The sequence below is a fragment of the Eschrichtius robustus genome, chromosome 18 (genome assembly GCF_028021215.1).
Source record: "Eschrichtius robustus isolate mEscRob2 chromosome 18, mEscRob2.pri, whole genome shotgun sequence".
Classification (NCBI taxonomy): domain Eukaryota; kingdom Metazoa; phylum Chordata; class Mammalia; order Artiodactyla; family Eschrichtiidae; genus Eschrichtius; species Eschrichtius robustus.
The window spans coordinates 78,515,267-78,530,092 of NC_090841.1; the positions used below are offsets into that span (position 1 = coordinate 78,515,267).

Here is a 14,826-nt window from a genome sequence, read left to right on the forward strand (position 1 = left end):
TGAGACGTTAATCAAGAAAATTCTAATACTTATTTTGGTGGCTTTGTTATAGGCAAGGACATATCTTGTTTCAGATTATATTTGTGCACAAAAGTATATGTTGGGTCAGGAACAAGGTAAGAATGTCCCCTCTCACCACTCTCTTTCAACACCATACTGGAAATCCTAGCTAATGTAATAAGAAAAAGAAAAAAAAGGTACACATATTGGGAAGGAAGAAATCAAGCTGTCTTTGTTGATTTGATTTTAGAAATCTGAAAGAATCATCATCAACAACAACAACAACAAAAACTCCTGGAACTAATTAGTGATTGTAGCAAAGTTTCAGGGTATAAGGTTAATATACAAAAGTCAATCGCTTTCCTGTGTATCATCAATGAACAACTGGAATTTGAAATTAAAAACAGCACCATTTCCATTAGCACCAAAACAAAAATACTTAAGTATAAATTTAGCAACATATGCACATGATCTTCATAAGGAAAACTACAAAACGTTGATGAAAGAAAGCAAAGAAGATCTGAATGGTGAGACACTCAATGTTCAATGAATAGGAAGGCTAGGAAGACTCAGTATTGTTAAGATGTCCGTTCTTCCCAATTTGATCTATAGATTCAGTACAATTCCAATAAAAATCCCTGAGTTACTTTGTGGATATTGACAGAGAGTTTGTATGGAGAGTTAAAAGATCCAGAATAGCCAACACAACACTGAAAAAGAAGAACAAAATTGGAGGACTGGCCCTACCCAACCTTAAGACTTACTGTAAAGCTACAGTAATCAAGACAGTGTAGCACTGGTGAAAAAATAGACAAATAGATCTATGGAACACCAATAGAGAGCACAGAAATAGACCCACATAAACATAGTCAACTAATCATTGACAAAGGAGCAAAGGCAATTCAATAGAGAAAGGATAGTCCTTTCAATTAATTATGCTGGAAAAACAGAACATCCACAGGCAAAAAAACCACGAATGTAGGCACAAAGATATCACGAAAAATAGCTCAGGTAGATCATAAATCTAAATGTAAAAACAAAACTATAAAACTTTTAAAAGAGAATAGAGGAGAAATTTTACGTGACTGTGGGTTTGGCAATGACTTTTTTTTTTTTTTAAATAAATTTATTTTATTCTTGGCTGCGTTGGGTCTTTGTTGCTGTGCGCGGGCTTTCTCTAGTTGGGGTGAGCGGGGGCTACTCTTCGTTGTGGTGCGCGGGCTTCTCACTGCGGTGGCTTCTCTTGCTGCGGAGCACGGGCTCTAAGCACGCGGGCTTCAGTAGTTGTGGCTCACGGACTCAGTAGTTGTGGCTCACGGGCTCTAGAGCACAGGCTCAGTAGTTGTGGCGCACGGGCTTCGTTGCTCCGTGGCATGTGGGATCTTTCCGGACCAGGGTTCGAACCCCTGTCCCCTGCATTGGCAGTGGCAGGCGGATTCTTAACCACTGTGCCACCAGGGAAGCCCGGCAATAACTTTTCAGATACAACACTAAAAGCACAGTCCGTGAAAGGAATAATTGATAAGCTAAACTTCATTAAAATTCAAAATTTCTGTTCTGTGAAAGACACTGTTAAGAGAATGAAACGATGAGCCATGGGCTGGGAGAAAATATTTGCAAAAGACATATTTGATAAAAAAATTGTTGTCTAAAATATATGGAGAACTCTTAATATTCAACAGTAAGAAAACAACTCAGTTTTAAAAATGGGCAAAATATCTGCACGGACATCTCAGCAAAGAAGACAGGCAAATGGAAATAAGCATATGAGAAGATGTTCCACGTTATACGTCATCTAGGAAATGCAAATTCAGACAAGGATGAAATACCACTGCACACCTGTTAAAATGGCTAAAATCCCAAACACCGACAACACCAAGTACTGGCGAGGATCTGGAGCAACAGGAACTCTGATTTATTGCTTATGGGAACGCAAAATGGTACAGCCACTCTGGAAGATAGTTTGGCAGTTTCTTACAAAGCTGATCATAGTCTTACCATATGATCTGGGAATCACATTCCTTGACATTTACTCAACTGAGTTGAAAACCACATCTGCACCTAATGTAGACATAAATGTTTATAGCAGCTTTATTCATAATTGCAAAAACTAGAAGCAACCAAGATGTTTTTTAATAGCTGAATGGATAAACAAACTGTAGTATATTCATGCAATGGAATAGTATTCACTAATAAAAAATGGGCTATAAAGCCGTGAAAAGACAAAAAAGCAACTTTAAATACATATTATTAAGTGAAAGAAGCCAATCTGAAAGGGGCACATATTGTGTGATTCCAACTATATGAAGTTCAGGAAAAGGCAGAACTATAGAGACAGTAAAAAGATCATTGGTTACCAGGGGTTGGGGGAGAGGGAGGGATGAGTAGGTGGATCACTGATTTTTAGGGCAGACTATTCTGTATGATACTGTAATGGTGCACACATGACATGCACATTTCTCAAATCCCATAGAACTGTACAACACAAAGAGTGAATACCAATGTAAACTACGGACTTTAGTTAATAATAGTGTATCAGTATTGGTTCATTCATTTTAACATATGTACCACTCTAGTGCAAGATGTTAATAATAGGGTAAACAGCGTGTTAGGGAGGGGAGAGAGAGGGTATGTTGGAACTCTCAGTACTTTCTGCTTAATTTTTCTGGGCTTAAAAAATTTCTCTAAAAATAAAGTCTATTATTTTGTTATTAAAAGGTCTGTGCTTGAAAAGAAGCTCCATTATTATTTCTTCTAATTAATATGTGTAAATTTATGGAAATGAAACTAATAATGCCATTTGACAGAATCCCTTTTCTTTTCTTAACCAGCCAGAATTTATACATATATGCTAGAGAAATCCAGACTTGTTTCGCAACCTCTTGGCCAGAGCAATTTTCTCATCTTCTCCTTGTTGATGGATGGGTTATCTGCTGAAGAAAAGTACGGACTCCACCTTAACAATTTATGTGCCCATCGGTAAGTGATTATGCATTTTCAGTCTGGTAGTTCTGCCTTCAAATTGTGGTTGCATTTTAGCGGTCTTAAATTTTCTTCTTATTTTTCAGAGAAGAAATGGTGACTTCTTTTAGGAGAATAATTGGATATACTATTAGATTAGAACTATCTGTATAACGGGGTTATTACCGTTTATTGAGTGTTTAGGTGACGTTTTGTGTATGTGTATTAACTTATGTTTCTATTTTCCTAGTTTTCAGATCAGAATACCAAATTAGCGCACATATAAACTTTTATATTCCTTTGCTGTATTTTGGATATAACATTAGTTATGCATTCCTAATTTTCAGTAGTCTTTTGAAATAATGGGACATAATATTTGAGCAATTATGATTCATTAGTAACAGATGAGGTTACATAATGGCTTAAGATGAACAATACACGTAAACTGGGGGGCTGATTTTCTGCAACGGAGGAGGAAAGCGTTTGTTAAAACGAGGATGCCTTGGTCACAGGAGGGCCGCGGAGGGGAGGGGTCTTAAGACCGTGAGCTGAGGGGTGTCTTTGCAACGTGTGCATTTCCGCCGACTGCCTGATCCGGTGTGTCTTCCTGCAAGGACTGGTCCAGATTTGGATGGGATGGGAACGAGCCAATAAGGAGAGTAAACCCCATTCAGAGGAGAAGTGGGTGAGAGATGGGAGAGAGAGGGAGCTGGGTGTGAGGGTCCAAACACAACAGTGAATTCCTGGCAAAGCAGGGAGGAGCTGGACTCTGAAAGAGACATGGATGTACTTCAGATATCTATTGACACCTGATTTATTGCTTACTGGCTGTTTGTTACTGGATTCAAGAAGAATGGTGTGAGTGGTCATGACTTTATGAGAACTTTTGTGAGAGAAAATAAAGGATGCTTGGGGAGGAGGAGCATGGCCTGAGGACCAATCATGTTGTTTGAGAGTTGAAGTGCAAGCTGAGAGACGGGGGATTTTCCAGGGGCGACGGGGTCTTAGTGGAGTGGAACCCCTAGACCTGTCGGAGAAGGGACAGAACAATATCTGTGGTCGCCATTGTCGGGGTTGACGGGGGGTGACTGATGTGGGGCGTGGGACCGGGGGAGGGGAATGAATTGGCCGTATTCGAAGTCACTGTTACGTGATTAACAGCTCTCATTCAGTTTCTTTGAAAGTATTACATCCAGCAGTATAGATGCACTTTATCATGTCAAACAGGAGACATGAAGTAAGAAAGCCTTATCAAAATTGTTTTGTATTCAAAGTAAGAGACTATTTGGAGATTTACTGTCCCCCCAAAACAACAGAAATTCCGAAGAAGAAAACACCGATATCAAAGCATGATTGCCCAGACGAAAGTGATTTAAAAATAGAAATTCTAAGCTACCAGAGCATTAGAAATTTTTTTTAATCAAATCCCTTCATTTCATGAAGAAGAAAATCAAACCCAGAACCATAAAGAGGTCTATACCGAAGTGAATATATTATACAACAGCAGTATTGAGAAACCCCATTACTTGGAATTCATTTTTTGTTTTTCTACATCGCACATCTCTAATGGGAGGAAAAGCCTCAGACTGGGGACCGTGGCGTAGGTGTTCAGGGCAGCCTGTGAGGAAGAAAAGTCTTGGAGTTTTGTGTTCCTGATCTTTCTTATTGCAAAAGCTCAAAACTGATAGCAGACCATTGGCTTCGGTGCGTCCGCGCGTGTGGCCACGTGCATGTACATGTGTGTGCCCACGTGCATGTACATGCGTGTGCTTGGCATTGCAGACGCGGAGCCACTGAAGAACAAAAGGCAACAATCTAATCCAGCATTCAGAGAGACAATTCAGCTTCTTGGTCTGTGGCTTGGACCCCTCTTTTGAAGTGTGAGAGCGTGTAGGAGAAAACAAGCATTTCTTTATTGACCTCCATTCCAACATCCGTTTCTCTTTGCAGAAGAGGGTTTGGAATCACTTAGGCTATTTAGAAAGTCAAACGTCAGGGGTTGCTTTGTGAGAAGCTCCGACAGGAAAGAACTCAGAAAAATCATGAATAATTCAAGTCCCTTGAACAAAGAAGTTATTTTATTAAAATGAATTATAAATATCTAATGGGCACAAAACAACATTCCTCAATAAAAATGTACACCGCCACTCCGGATTCATAAACCATATCCATTGGAACATTTGTACAATGAGAACTCCACAGACAAAATATTCTTTCATAATAAGACAAGCTGCTTTGCAAGTTAGAATGCGTTGTACATCCCAATATTTTTGTGATTTGTGTTATACGGGTCTTCTAACAGTTACAGTATTCGTGGGTTTTCTCACTTTTACAGTGCTGGTCAGGCTTGAGGAGCTCATATCTGTATGATATTTGAATTTGGGTCGGGGTATCATCTTTGCTTAGTAATTACACATATTAGGTACCACAATTTTGGAAGTTGTTTGGCTGGTTTACAATCAGTAGTATAAAGTTGAACTTGTTAGCCTTCTAACCTTTCAAAATTGATCATTCTTCTGAGTTTCCTCCTTGAAATCAGTATTCATAGGTAAAGTAGATCACTATGCAAACAAAAATATAAACATGAGCAATATATAAATAAATCTGTATGAACATAAACAATATATAAATAAATATATAATATTGCTTATATATAAACAATATTATTATCATCACACCTACTTATCTGATTTTATTTAAAAGATGTTGATATGTCTATTAAATAGAACAAATCAGCACCTGTATTACCATCTGACTATTCCTTTGCTTATTCAATACTTATTCCATTATATAACTTGTCTTGAAATTTTGATGAAGTATGTTGAGTCTTAAAGCAAACGTTACAAAATTTTGCAAGCCTTGCCTCCTTCAAACACATCTTTTCTTTATTACTACCAATTCATTACCCACATGAAACATAAAATAGGCATGGAGCAGGAATTGTGAGCTGAAGGCATATCCAATGTTTATCACGGGTCCTTACATGATTAGAACTCCAGAGAGAAGAAAGTATTGTTGTAACTAATGCTACTGTAATTAAAGCTACAAAAGTGTTTTTTTTTTTTTTTTAACTTTGACTCTGTTTTTAGAACTAAAAGTTTTCAAAGTCTCACATGAAAATTTATGGAGGTTTATTTCAGTGTTAAATGCACCTAAAAATACTTCCTTGTTTGTAAAATTGGAACAGTATCTAGAACAAGCAGATAGCACTCTTGCTTATGGAATAGAAATGATACAGATATAGACATCAGCTCCTACAGCTTAACTGAACGAAAACAGTATAACACTTTGCATAAAATCTTTCTGGACAGATTGTTTAAACAACGGCAACAAGAAAAATGTCTATAGGTCTTAACAAGAAAAATGTCTATAGGTCTCAACATTTTGAGCAGTGGCAGTGAGAGTGCATTGGTCGAGAATTCCCACTAGATGGCACACTCTCCACAAAGTTAGACGGGAGCAAAAAAAAAAAAAAATCCATCATTAAAGGTTTCTTTTTTATTTATGGTTCTTCCTATGATTTACTTTTTCTTTTTCCTGGCTGTTTGTTTTTCAAGTTTTATTTCAAAAAATTTTAAGTAATACTAACATTACATCTGGGCAATAAATGTCATTTATGTTTCTGGGAATTGAGATTTAATGAAAGTTAGAAATAGTCATTAATTGCTTATCTTCAACCTACTTTAAACAGCTTTTATGGGTGTAGAACAGTTGGGCTCTGAAATACAAAGAAATTATTCCTAATCTCCCTTCATATTGATTAATGATGGAAATGATTGTGGTGCTACCTAAGAACATTCTCAGCAAAGGTCAGATTTTGAATTATAAGCTGAGAGCAAGCGATGTTTGACTCAGTGCATGACCTGTTTCTAACCTTGCGTGTTAGTGAAAGGAAACTCTGACTCACTGAGTACTTGAACTTGTAAGTGCTGCCCGGGTACACCTGTCACAGTAGATGCTGCAGCAATGAACTCTCAACGAATGTTCAGTTTTTGCTAAGGATTTATTACATGCATTGAACTTAAGTTGAGAAAGACACATAATTTGTAAAAAGGTAAGGGTAAACTTAAGTATTCTTTGAGGATGATCTTGTGATATAATAAAAGATTTACTCAGTACACGTTTTAGGCATGCAAACTTGAAGGTGCTCCCAAGACAAAGATTTGAGACAGGAGGTGTTATATCTTTTTTCTTTTTTAAAAAAATTTTTATTGAAATATAGTTGATTTACAATATCATGTAGGTTTCAGGTATACAGCACAGCGATTCAGTTATACATGTATATATATTTTTTCACATTCTATTCCCTTACAGGTTATTACATAATATTGAGTATAGAAATCACAGATATTTTCATTTCATACTACGGTAGTTATAGATATCTCCAAGTATCATTTACACTCTTGCTGCTTTAGATTTACAGTAGTTATGAGACTTGTGGCTAGATCTTGTTTTTGTTTGTTTGTTTTTAATTTAATTTAACTTTTTTATACAGCAGGTTCTTATTATTTATCTATTTTATACATATTAGTGTATATATGTCAATCTATAATCTATTTCTAACTGATTCTATTATTAATTATTATATAAATGATAATCACAGTCGTAATATATGCAACTTACGGAGCACTTACCATAGGTCGGTCCCTCTCCTAGTTCTCCCTTGTCTCGGCGAATCCTCGCCGGTAATTAAGCAGAAGATGCAGGACCGCATTCTCATTGGGTGGCCCAGGACATGAGGATGGAGGGGTCAACCAGGAGCCAAGTTTGACTCTTGGCCATAACCCTGTATTGTCTCTGCAACAACGTTGCCTATAAAATAACACCAGCTGCCTTTGCACCTTTGCACCAAGGAGATTTGAAAGAAAATGAGAGGGAAAGCACATGGTCAGTCTGTATGTGTGTTTTTATTTACAATCGGTTAAGCAAAACTAACTTAGGACATGCTAGACTCTGTTCCCTCTAACTACCATAAAAAGCAATTCTGGGTCATTTCTTTATCCAGTAACATAAGAAAAATTTTGAAGTGCATTCATTACGCTAGCTGAAGGTTACGCTGAAAATATAAAGAGGGTTGGATCACCCCTGCCAATGAGCAGGTAAATTTCACTTGTGAAAAGCCAGCAGGAAGAAGTCAGGGCCCATGGCTTTCTAACTTCCTTCCATTCATGAATTATGTCCACCCAGCAGCGGAGGGGGGAGACGAAGGAGCACGCAGATGTCAGGCACTGCGCTCGGCCTCTAGCTTGTCCTCAGAACCCTACGGAAGAGGGAAGAAGAGCTGCCGTAACCTAAGTTGTGTTCGTAATAAATAGGAAGCACAGATACGTGCTACTTAGCACGTAGCCTTCCTCAAGGCCACTTAGCTGGTAAATGTAGTCAGTGAAAGAGCCTGGTTCCAAACCCAGGTATATTTTTGGCTTCCAGTTTTCTGTTCATCAGAATTGCTTGATTCCCAGTGTCAGATGCCCAACTCTCACACACTTAAGAACAAAAAGAAAAAGAAAAAAGGAGAAGGACTCAGAGGGTCACATAACTGGAGAAAAGAGAAGTTACGCTTGGGTGGGATAACTAGACCCAGGAACTCAAGTGCTGCCTCTGTGTCTCTCTGTCTCTGTCTCTCTCTGTGTCTCAGTCTCTGTCTCTCCCTTTCTCTCTCTCTCTCTCTGTGTCTCTCTGTCTGTCTCTGTCTCTCTCTCTGTGTCTCAATCTCTGTCTCTGTCTCTCTGGCTCTGTGTCTGTCTCTCCCTCTCTCACACACACACGTCTGTTTTACTTGGCGTGTGTTTCTAACACGGGGGGGAATCCAACACAGGCAGCCCTAACCTTCCACATCTCAGGAACCCTGGACGGAAAGCAAAGCTGTCTTTCTCAAAGACGCCACCTTGGCGCCCAGCACAGGCCGGGCCTGTGTCTCGTTTGCACAGCTTCTCATCTGTGTGCTTCTTCAATCCCACCCCTTACACTCAGGGCAGATCAACATTTGATAAATTCCAATTTAACTATAAACTTCCTAGCTCCAAAGTCTTTAATAAATATTGCTTTTCTGTCATATCACGTGAGGTCTCCTGGCCTTGTTGCAAGGCAACAGAGCTGACCAGGCCTCAAGGAATTTAGGGGAAGGGGTTGTTAACATGTTCTTCGAGGGTCTCTCTGTAGCTGCTCAGCCTATAGGGGTGGAGGTGAGTATCAGTCAAGTGAAAACTTAGTTGTTTGCTGATTGCAGAAAATGAACTTTAAAAAATCCAAAAATCTAATTTTTAGTATATATATATTTACATATGTATACAAATACATACACACACACACACACACACACACACACATATATGAATAAAGAACATACGTTTTCCCCAGAGTTTAGGATGAGGGCAGTTGTGGCTTGTGTAGTGTAGCTTGCATAGGTCTGAAAACATGGCAGTAATTGTTTCTCACCTAACGGAAGACTCATCCCACCTCAGGACCGCAAGGCAAGCACTCACTGAAAATGACCTTCACATCTGCTCCTGTGACCTTCCTCCCTCCTTCTCAGTCTCTCTTTGTCTCTCTCTGTCTCTCTCCCTTTAAAATTATTTCCTCTTAGAAATTACTGCATTGTATTCTTAAGTTATGAGGAACTGTGTCGAGATGCTAAACAGGCAAGGTGTAGAGAATAATCCACGTGTAAGTGGGGGCGTGGCTTTCGCAGGCTGCAGAAGCTAGTAGAGGAGACCACAGTCTCCCCAAGTGCTTGTTTGGTGACTCCACTGCCATCTTGGAGGGACTTGTTCCCAGTTCTGTGTGTGTGAATTTGTCTCCTTTCCAAACCCTGTGACTGTAGCAGACAGCACCCCGCGCTCGGCTGTGACGCTTCTGCAGTTCCGTCCGCCCATATTTGCCCGGCGGATGCAGCCGGTGGTGGTCCTCCTCCCCCAGCCCACCAGCCAGTCTCCCCGGCCCCTTGCACTTAGCAGCCCCACGTGGCTGTGCTCCCTGGGCCCTCCTCGGGGTCAGGAGTGGGGCGACCGTCTCCTTGCGACAGGCCTGCTGAGTGATTCAAGCTCAGAGCCCAGGTGACGGTCACTCGGCCTCCCAGCCCACGTCTGCTCCAGCCTTGTCCCCTTACTGACTCAGTGACCATTCTCCGGTTTTCTGAGACACGCCACAAAAATCGGCGCTGTCCACACACACACACTCCCCCACGATCTCCCCAGTTTCCTTTGCGGTTCACAGAAAGGACGGCCTTGACAGGGCGCAGTGGCAGATGAGATGCTGTCCGTCATCCTTTCCATACAACCACATCACTGAGTCGATAAACACTGGCCGCTGTTAGCAAAGAGGCACCTGTGCAGCCTGTGAAGTCAAGTCCCCGCACCTGCTGACGTTTAGGGGGACTCGTCCTCTGTATGGGGTGACTGTCTTTTGCACGTCATCAGTATTCTGTGACAAATATGTATAAACTGCTAAGAACAGTGCACTTAGCTGAAAGGACGCAGTTTCAATTTATTTATTTTTGGCTGCGTTGGGTCTTCGTTGCTGCGCGCGGGCTTTCTCTAGTTGCGGCGAGCAGGGGATACTTTTCGTTGCAGTGCGCAGACTTCTCATTGCCGTGGCTTCTCTTGTTGCGGAGCACAGGCTCTAGGCCCACGGGCTTCAGTAGTTGTGGCATGTGGGCTCAGTAGTTGTGGCGCACGGGCTCAGTTGCTCCGCGGCATGTGGGATCTTCCCGGACCAGGGCTCGAACCCGTGTCCCCTGCCTTGGCAGGCGGATTCTTAGCCACTGCGCCACCAGGGAAGTCCCAAGGACACAGTTTAAACCCGCCTCTTGCTGGCTGGGCAATTTGGGAAAATCGGGCAACCTCTCTGCTTCCCTTTGCTCCTCCGTGACACAGGGCTGACCTCGGAGCGCTGCTGTGAGTGAGGACTGCGCAGGCTGCCTCGAGAAGGTCCTAGAAAGCGGCATACAAGGAACAGCAATATTGTTGATATTATCATAGGAGGTTCTTTCCCATCAGAGTCACGTGGGGACAGCTGAAGGGATAATTGTTTTGAAAAAGATGACGAGCTAGTGTCAGAACTTGAGTTCTTGTAGAAGCGCTGGGTCTGGGGAAGGCTTCTTCCAAGCCTGTGTCTCTGCCCCCATGCTGCTGGGCCCAGGGACCTTCCCCAGCTTCTGCTGCGTGAGTCGGGCTCTGAGTCTGCGGTCACTGTGATGTATTACTTGTTTCAGTTATCGAAACGTAATTGGATCTTTTGATGAAGATCAGCACAGCCCTTCTGAAGAGGTGAGGGCGACTGAGAGCAGATGTGGGAAGGAGGACGGGTTGGTGGGGGGGGGGGCACGGCCGCAGCGGGTGCTGATGGGCTGAGAAATCAGAGGGTCTCCCATCAGCCCTGCGGCCGGGCTTCTCCGACAGAGAGCACCTCGTTACTCTTAGTGAGGTACCAGGGAAAGTGCAGCCCTGGGCAGGACCTGGACACTCCTGGAGGGCTTCCTGTTCACATTTTCCCTGCGGCAGAAAATCAGTTCAGAGGCTTCAGATGCTTTGCCTTTCTGTACCAGCTAGAAGTAGAAAAACAAACCAAAAAAAAAAATAGAGATTTTCTTTAAGTCCAAAACCCTGCACTTACTTAATCAGAGATGATGATGACCTCAATACGATTTCGGAATGCACGATTTGTTACCAATAATCTGTCTCCTCAAGTGGATTCTGTTAGTTCAAACCAGATGTGCGTTGTGCATATTTCAGGGTGGGTTCTGAGACTGATAACATGATGTGGATATTTATGTAGAATCCTACGGTAAAACGTGTGTGTTTATGTGTGTGCACACAGATCTAAGATTGCATTCCAGGCCGTGATAAGACGGAGCACTTTGAAGCTAAGGCTGTTTATTCTCGTAACTCCACAGGGGAATCTGAAAGCTTGTGGGAGGAATAATTAAAATCAAATAACCAACATTTGCTCGGGCTAAGAACTTGATGTTTATCATCTCACTTTATCCACAGCCCAGCCTGACACAAGGTTGAGTGAATCACCCAAAGTCCCATCCTAGGAGTCTCTCTTAAACACCTCACATTTCTGCCTCTCAAACCCTGATTTCTTGATAACAGATGAAAGATTTTGCAGAAATGTTTGAAAAGGAGCCACAGAAGATCATGGTACCCAGAGAAAGGCTCTCTGACACCTGAGGGGAGGCTGGGGCCCCAGAGGGCACAGATCACAGCTGCTCCTCCCGTCTGGGTACCCGGTAGCCCGCTGGGAGGATGCTAGCTGACCAAAGGATGCTGTTAAATGTGGTTCAGACCCGGGCGAATTCAGACACAGAGAAGAATGAAGAGGTGCAGGAACTGGTGATAAAGTGAAGACAGGGCAGCTAAGTGAGTGTCTAAGGGTGTCCAAGCCGGGCGGGATCACTGCACAGGAAGGGGGCTGCTGACTGCTGACGGGGCGACTGCTGAGGGCTGTGGGGTCTCATTCCCAGTGAGGATGGAGAGGGAAGGAGAAACGGGACCTCTGGCCCGTCTGGCCCCGCCCCGCCTGCCCCAGCCCACCCGTCCACCAGCACCACGCCCACTCTCCTCTCCCCCAAGACCCAGGCTTCTCGGGCCTCTGTCTGCAGCCTTTCCTCACCTTCTGCAGTCTCTGGGCCCGCTTTTTCGTGCAGATTCAGAATTCTCAGAATTCAAGCCAAGCAGTTTGGGGTCCTTTGTTTCTTGCTTGTCTGAAGGTTTCTGCCACCCCAGGACTTCGTGTTAACCTCATCGTTAATTAAAATCAGATTTTATGGTTACACGAATTACCCCGGAGCCAGACCTTCCCCACCCAGCAACTGTTTACTCTGATCTCAGAACCCGGGTGTGAAGCTGTTCGCCGTGTCTGTTCGGACCGCGGGCTCTCTCATCACTGAACTCTCTCAGCTACGTGCGGCTTCATCCCAGAACCTCAGAGGAAGCAAAGCCCTTCTCCCCTCCTCCACCACCAGTTTATGGCCTTGGTTGGCTTAAGAGGAATTAGCATATTAAAACATTCGCATGCTGGCGCTAATACATAAATCAGATTCTGATATGAAGATGTATTTGCCCCCCGGGGCACGTGGACGTCTCATAGAAATCTCCAACTGGACGTGTCCCGTCTGAGCTCCTGATGAGCCCAGCACCCCGACCCCAAACCTGCGCCATCCTCCACTGGCAATGCCGGCCTTCCAGCCGCCAAGACGAAGTTCCCTGGAGCCTCCTTGATGCCCTTCTGCTCGCAACCACAGGCGACCCATCAGCTGGTCCCACTTCCCAGTCTCCACTGCCGCCACCCCAGGTGTCACCCGCGTGTCTCCTCTGGATGACGGCACAGGTGTCCCTGGTCCCCGTCAGGGACCAGTCCTCAAGGCAATAGCCAGAAGGGTTCTTTGAAGCCCTCCTCCGCCAGCCCTGCAGTTTCTCCTCATTCCCCTGAGGGTAGGGAGCCGAGGCTCTATGACCTGGTCCCTCGGCACTGACCTCCCCGGTCTCCCCGCCTGGCCACACCGTGGCCTCCATATCCTGCTTTGAGTACCTTCCCACCCAGCTTTGCTCTCGCTGGCCCCTCTCCCCAGAATGCTCTTCCTCCAGACTCCACCTTGGCTCCCTCCTTACGTCTCCGAGGCTTTGCTCACATCTCCCCTTCCCAGCGAGCCTCCTCACAGGACAGCCCCCCGAACCTCGAGCCCTGCACCCCCAAGCCCTCTTCATGCTCTGCTCACTTCCCTCCGTAGAACTCAGCACCTTAACACACGCCAGGATTTACTCGTTCAGGGTACCCTCCGTGCCTCGTCTGCCCCCCGCGGGAAGTTACCCTCCATGACGGTGTGGATGATCGTCTGAGTCACGAACCAGTTGAAAGTGGCTGGAATTGCTCTTGGCACAGGATAGGCTCTGAGTAAATCCTTGTGAACTGTGGCACATATGAAAGTATCTGTTCAACTAAAGTCGCTGAGAATGTCTTATCCCCCAAATTGTTGCTGGCGCTCAAGATAAAGAAGGTTTTCAAAATGATGTCATGGCTTTCCTCATTTGGGTTATTATTTACCGTAACCTGGGGCTTTCCAGCACTCATCCTGAGGGTGTTTATATTTTCAGACTTTGTATCTGTTCTGACACGGCTGTCTCTTTTACAGTTTGAACTCTTTGGGCTGCATGAAACTTCCTTAGAGAACCTGGGAGGAAGCAAAGGGTTTCTGCTGTCTTCACCGTCAGTTTAGGGCCATAGAGTCAAAACATGTGTTTAAATATACCCAGTAGTCTCTGCGTTTATAGAGAGAAAAGTTCATTTGGATGGGACGCTGGCTCGTCCGTCCGCCCTGCTGGACGCCCCTGCTAAGATGTGCGAGGTGTCCTGAGGGTTTGTAGCACATAAATTGAATTGAAGGAGCTGTGAGTGGGTGGGATTGACCCCCCATCGTGGCTCCTTTCCGTCTCACCAGTGGCCCTGTTGGCTGTCCCTCCTTTCCCCGTGTTCCTGCTGCCGCCCTGGGCTTGGCTGTCATCCTTTCTCACCTGACATTCTTCAAGTCTCCCCAACACCGACTGGCCCCGCTACCATCCCTGCCCCGCTCTCTTTCGGAAGCAGCAGTCAGATCCTGTCCTGCCCACACCCCTTAAGACCTCCTAGCGTTTTTCCCTGGAGGACAGAATGAACTGCAGTCTCTGGGCTTCACCCGCGGGGCCTCCAGCCTGGCCTCTGCCCCCTCATCCCCGGGAGACACACATCTCCAGGAGCAGCTGAGGAGGCCTCGTGGCCGGGCTGAGAGGAGAGTGAGAAGCGGGGGCTGAGGACGGAGAGGTGGACACAATGCCACTAGAAAGAGAAGCAGAGGTACCGGCTGAGTCTAAATGTCCATGGAGACGGGAG

General features: G+C 44.2%; 1 protein-coding gene across 1 annotated transcript in view; it reads left to right on the top strand.

Annotated features, from left to right (window-relative positions):
• MYO16 (myosin XVI) overlaps positions 1-14,826 on the top strand; it is a 406,857-nt gene that overhangs the window by 167,312 nt on the left and 224,719 nt on the right. The window contains exon 15 of the mRNA XM_068526630.1: positions 2,832-2,979. Coding sequence (XP_068382731.1) covers positions 2,832-2,979 — 148 coding nt within the window. The remainder of the gene's footprint in view (positions 1-2,831; positions 2,980-14,826) is intronic.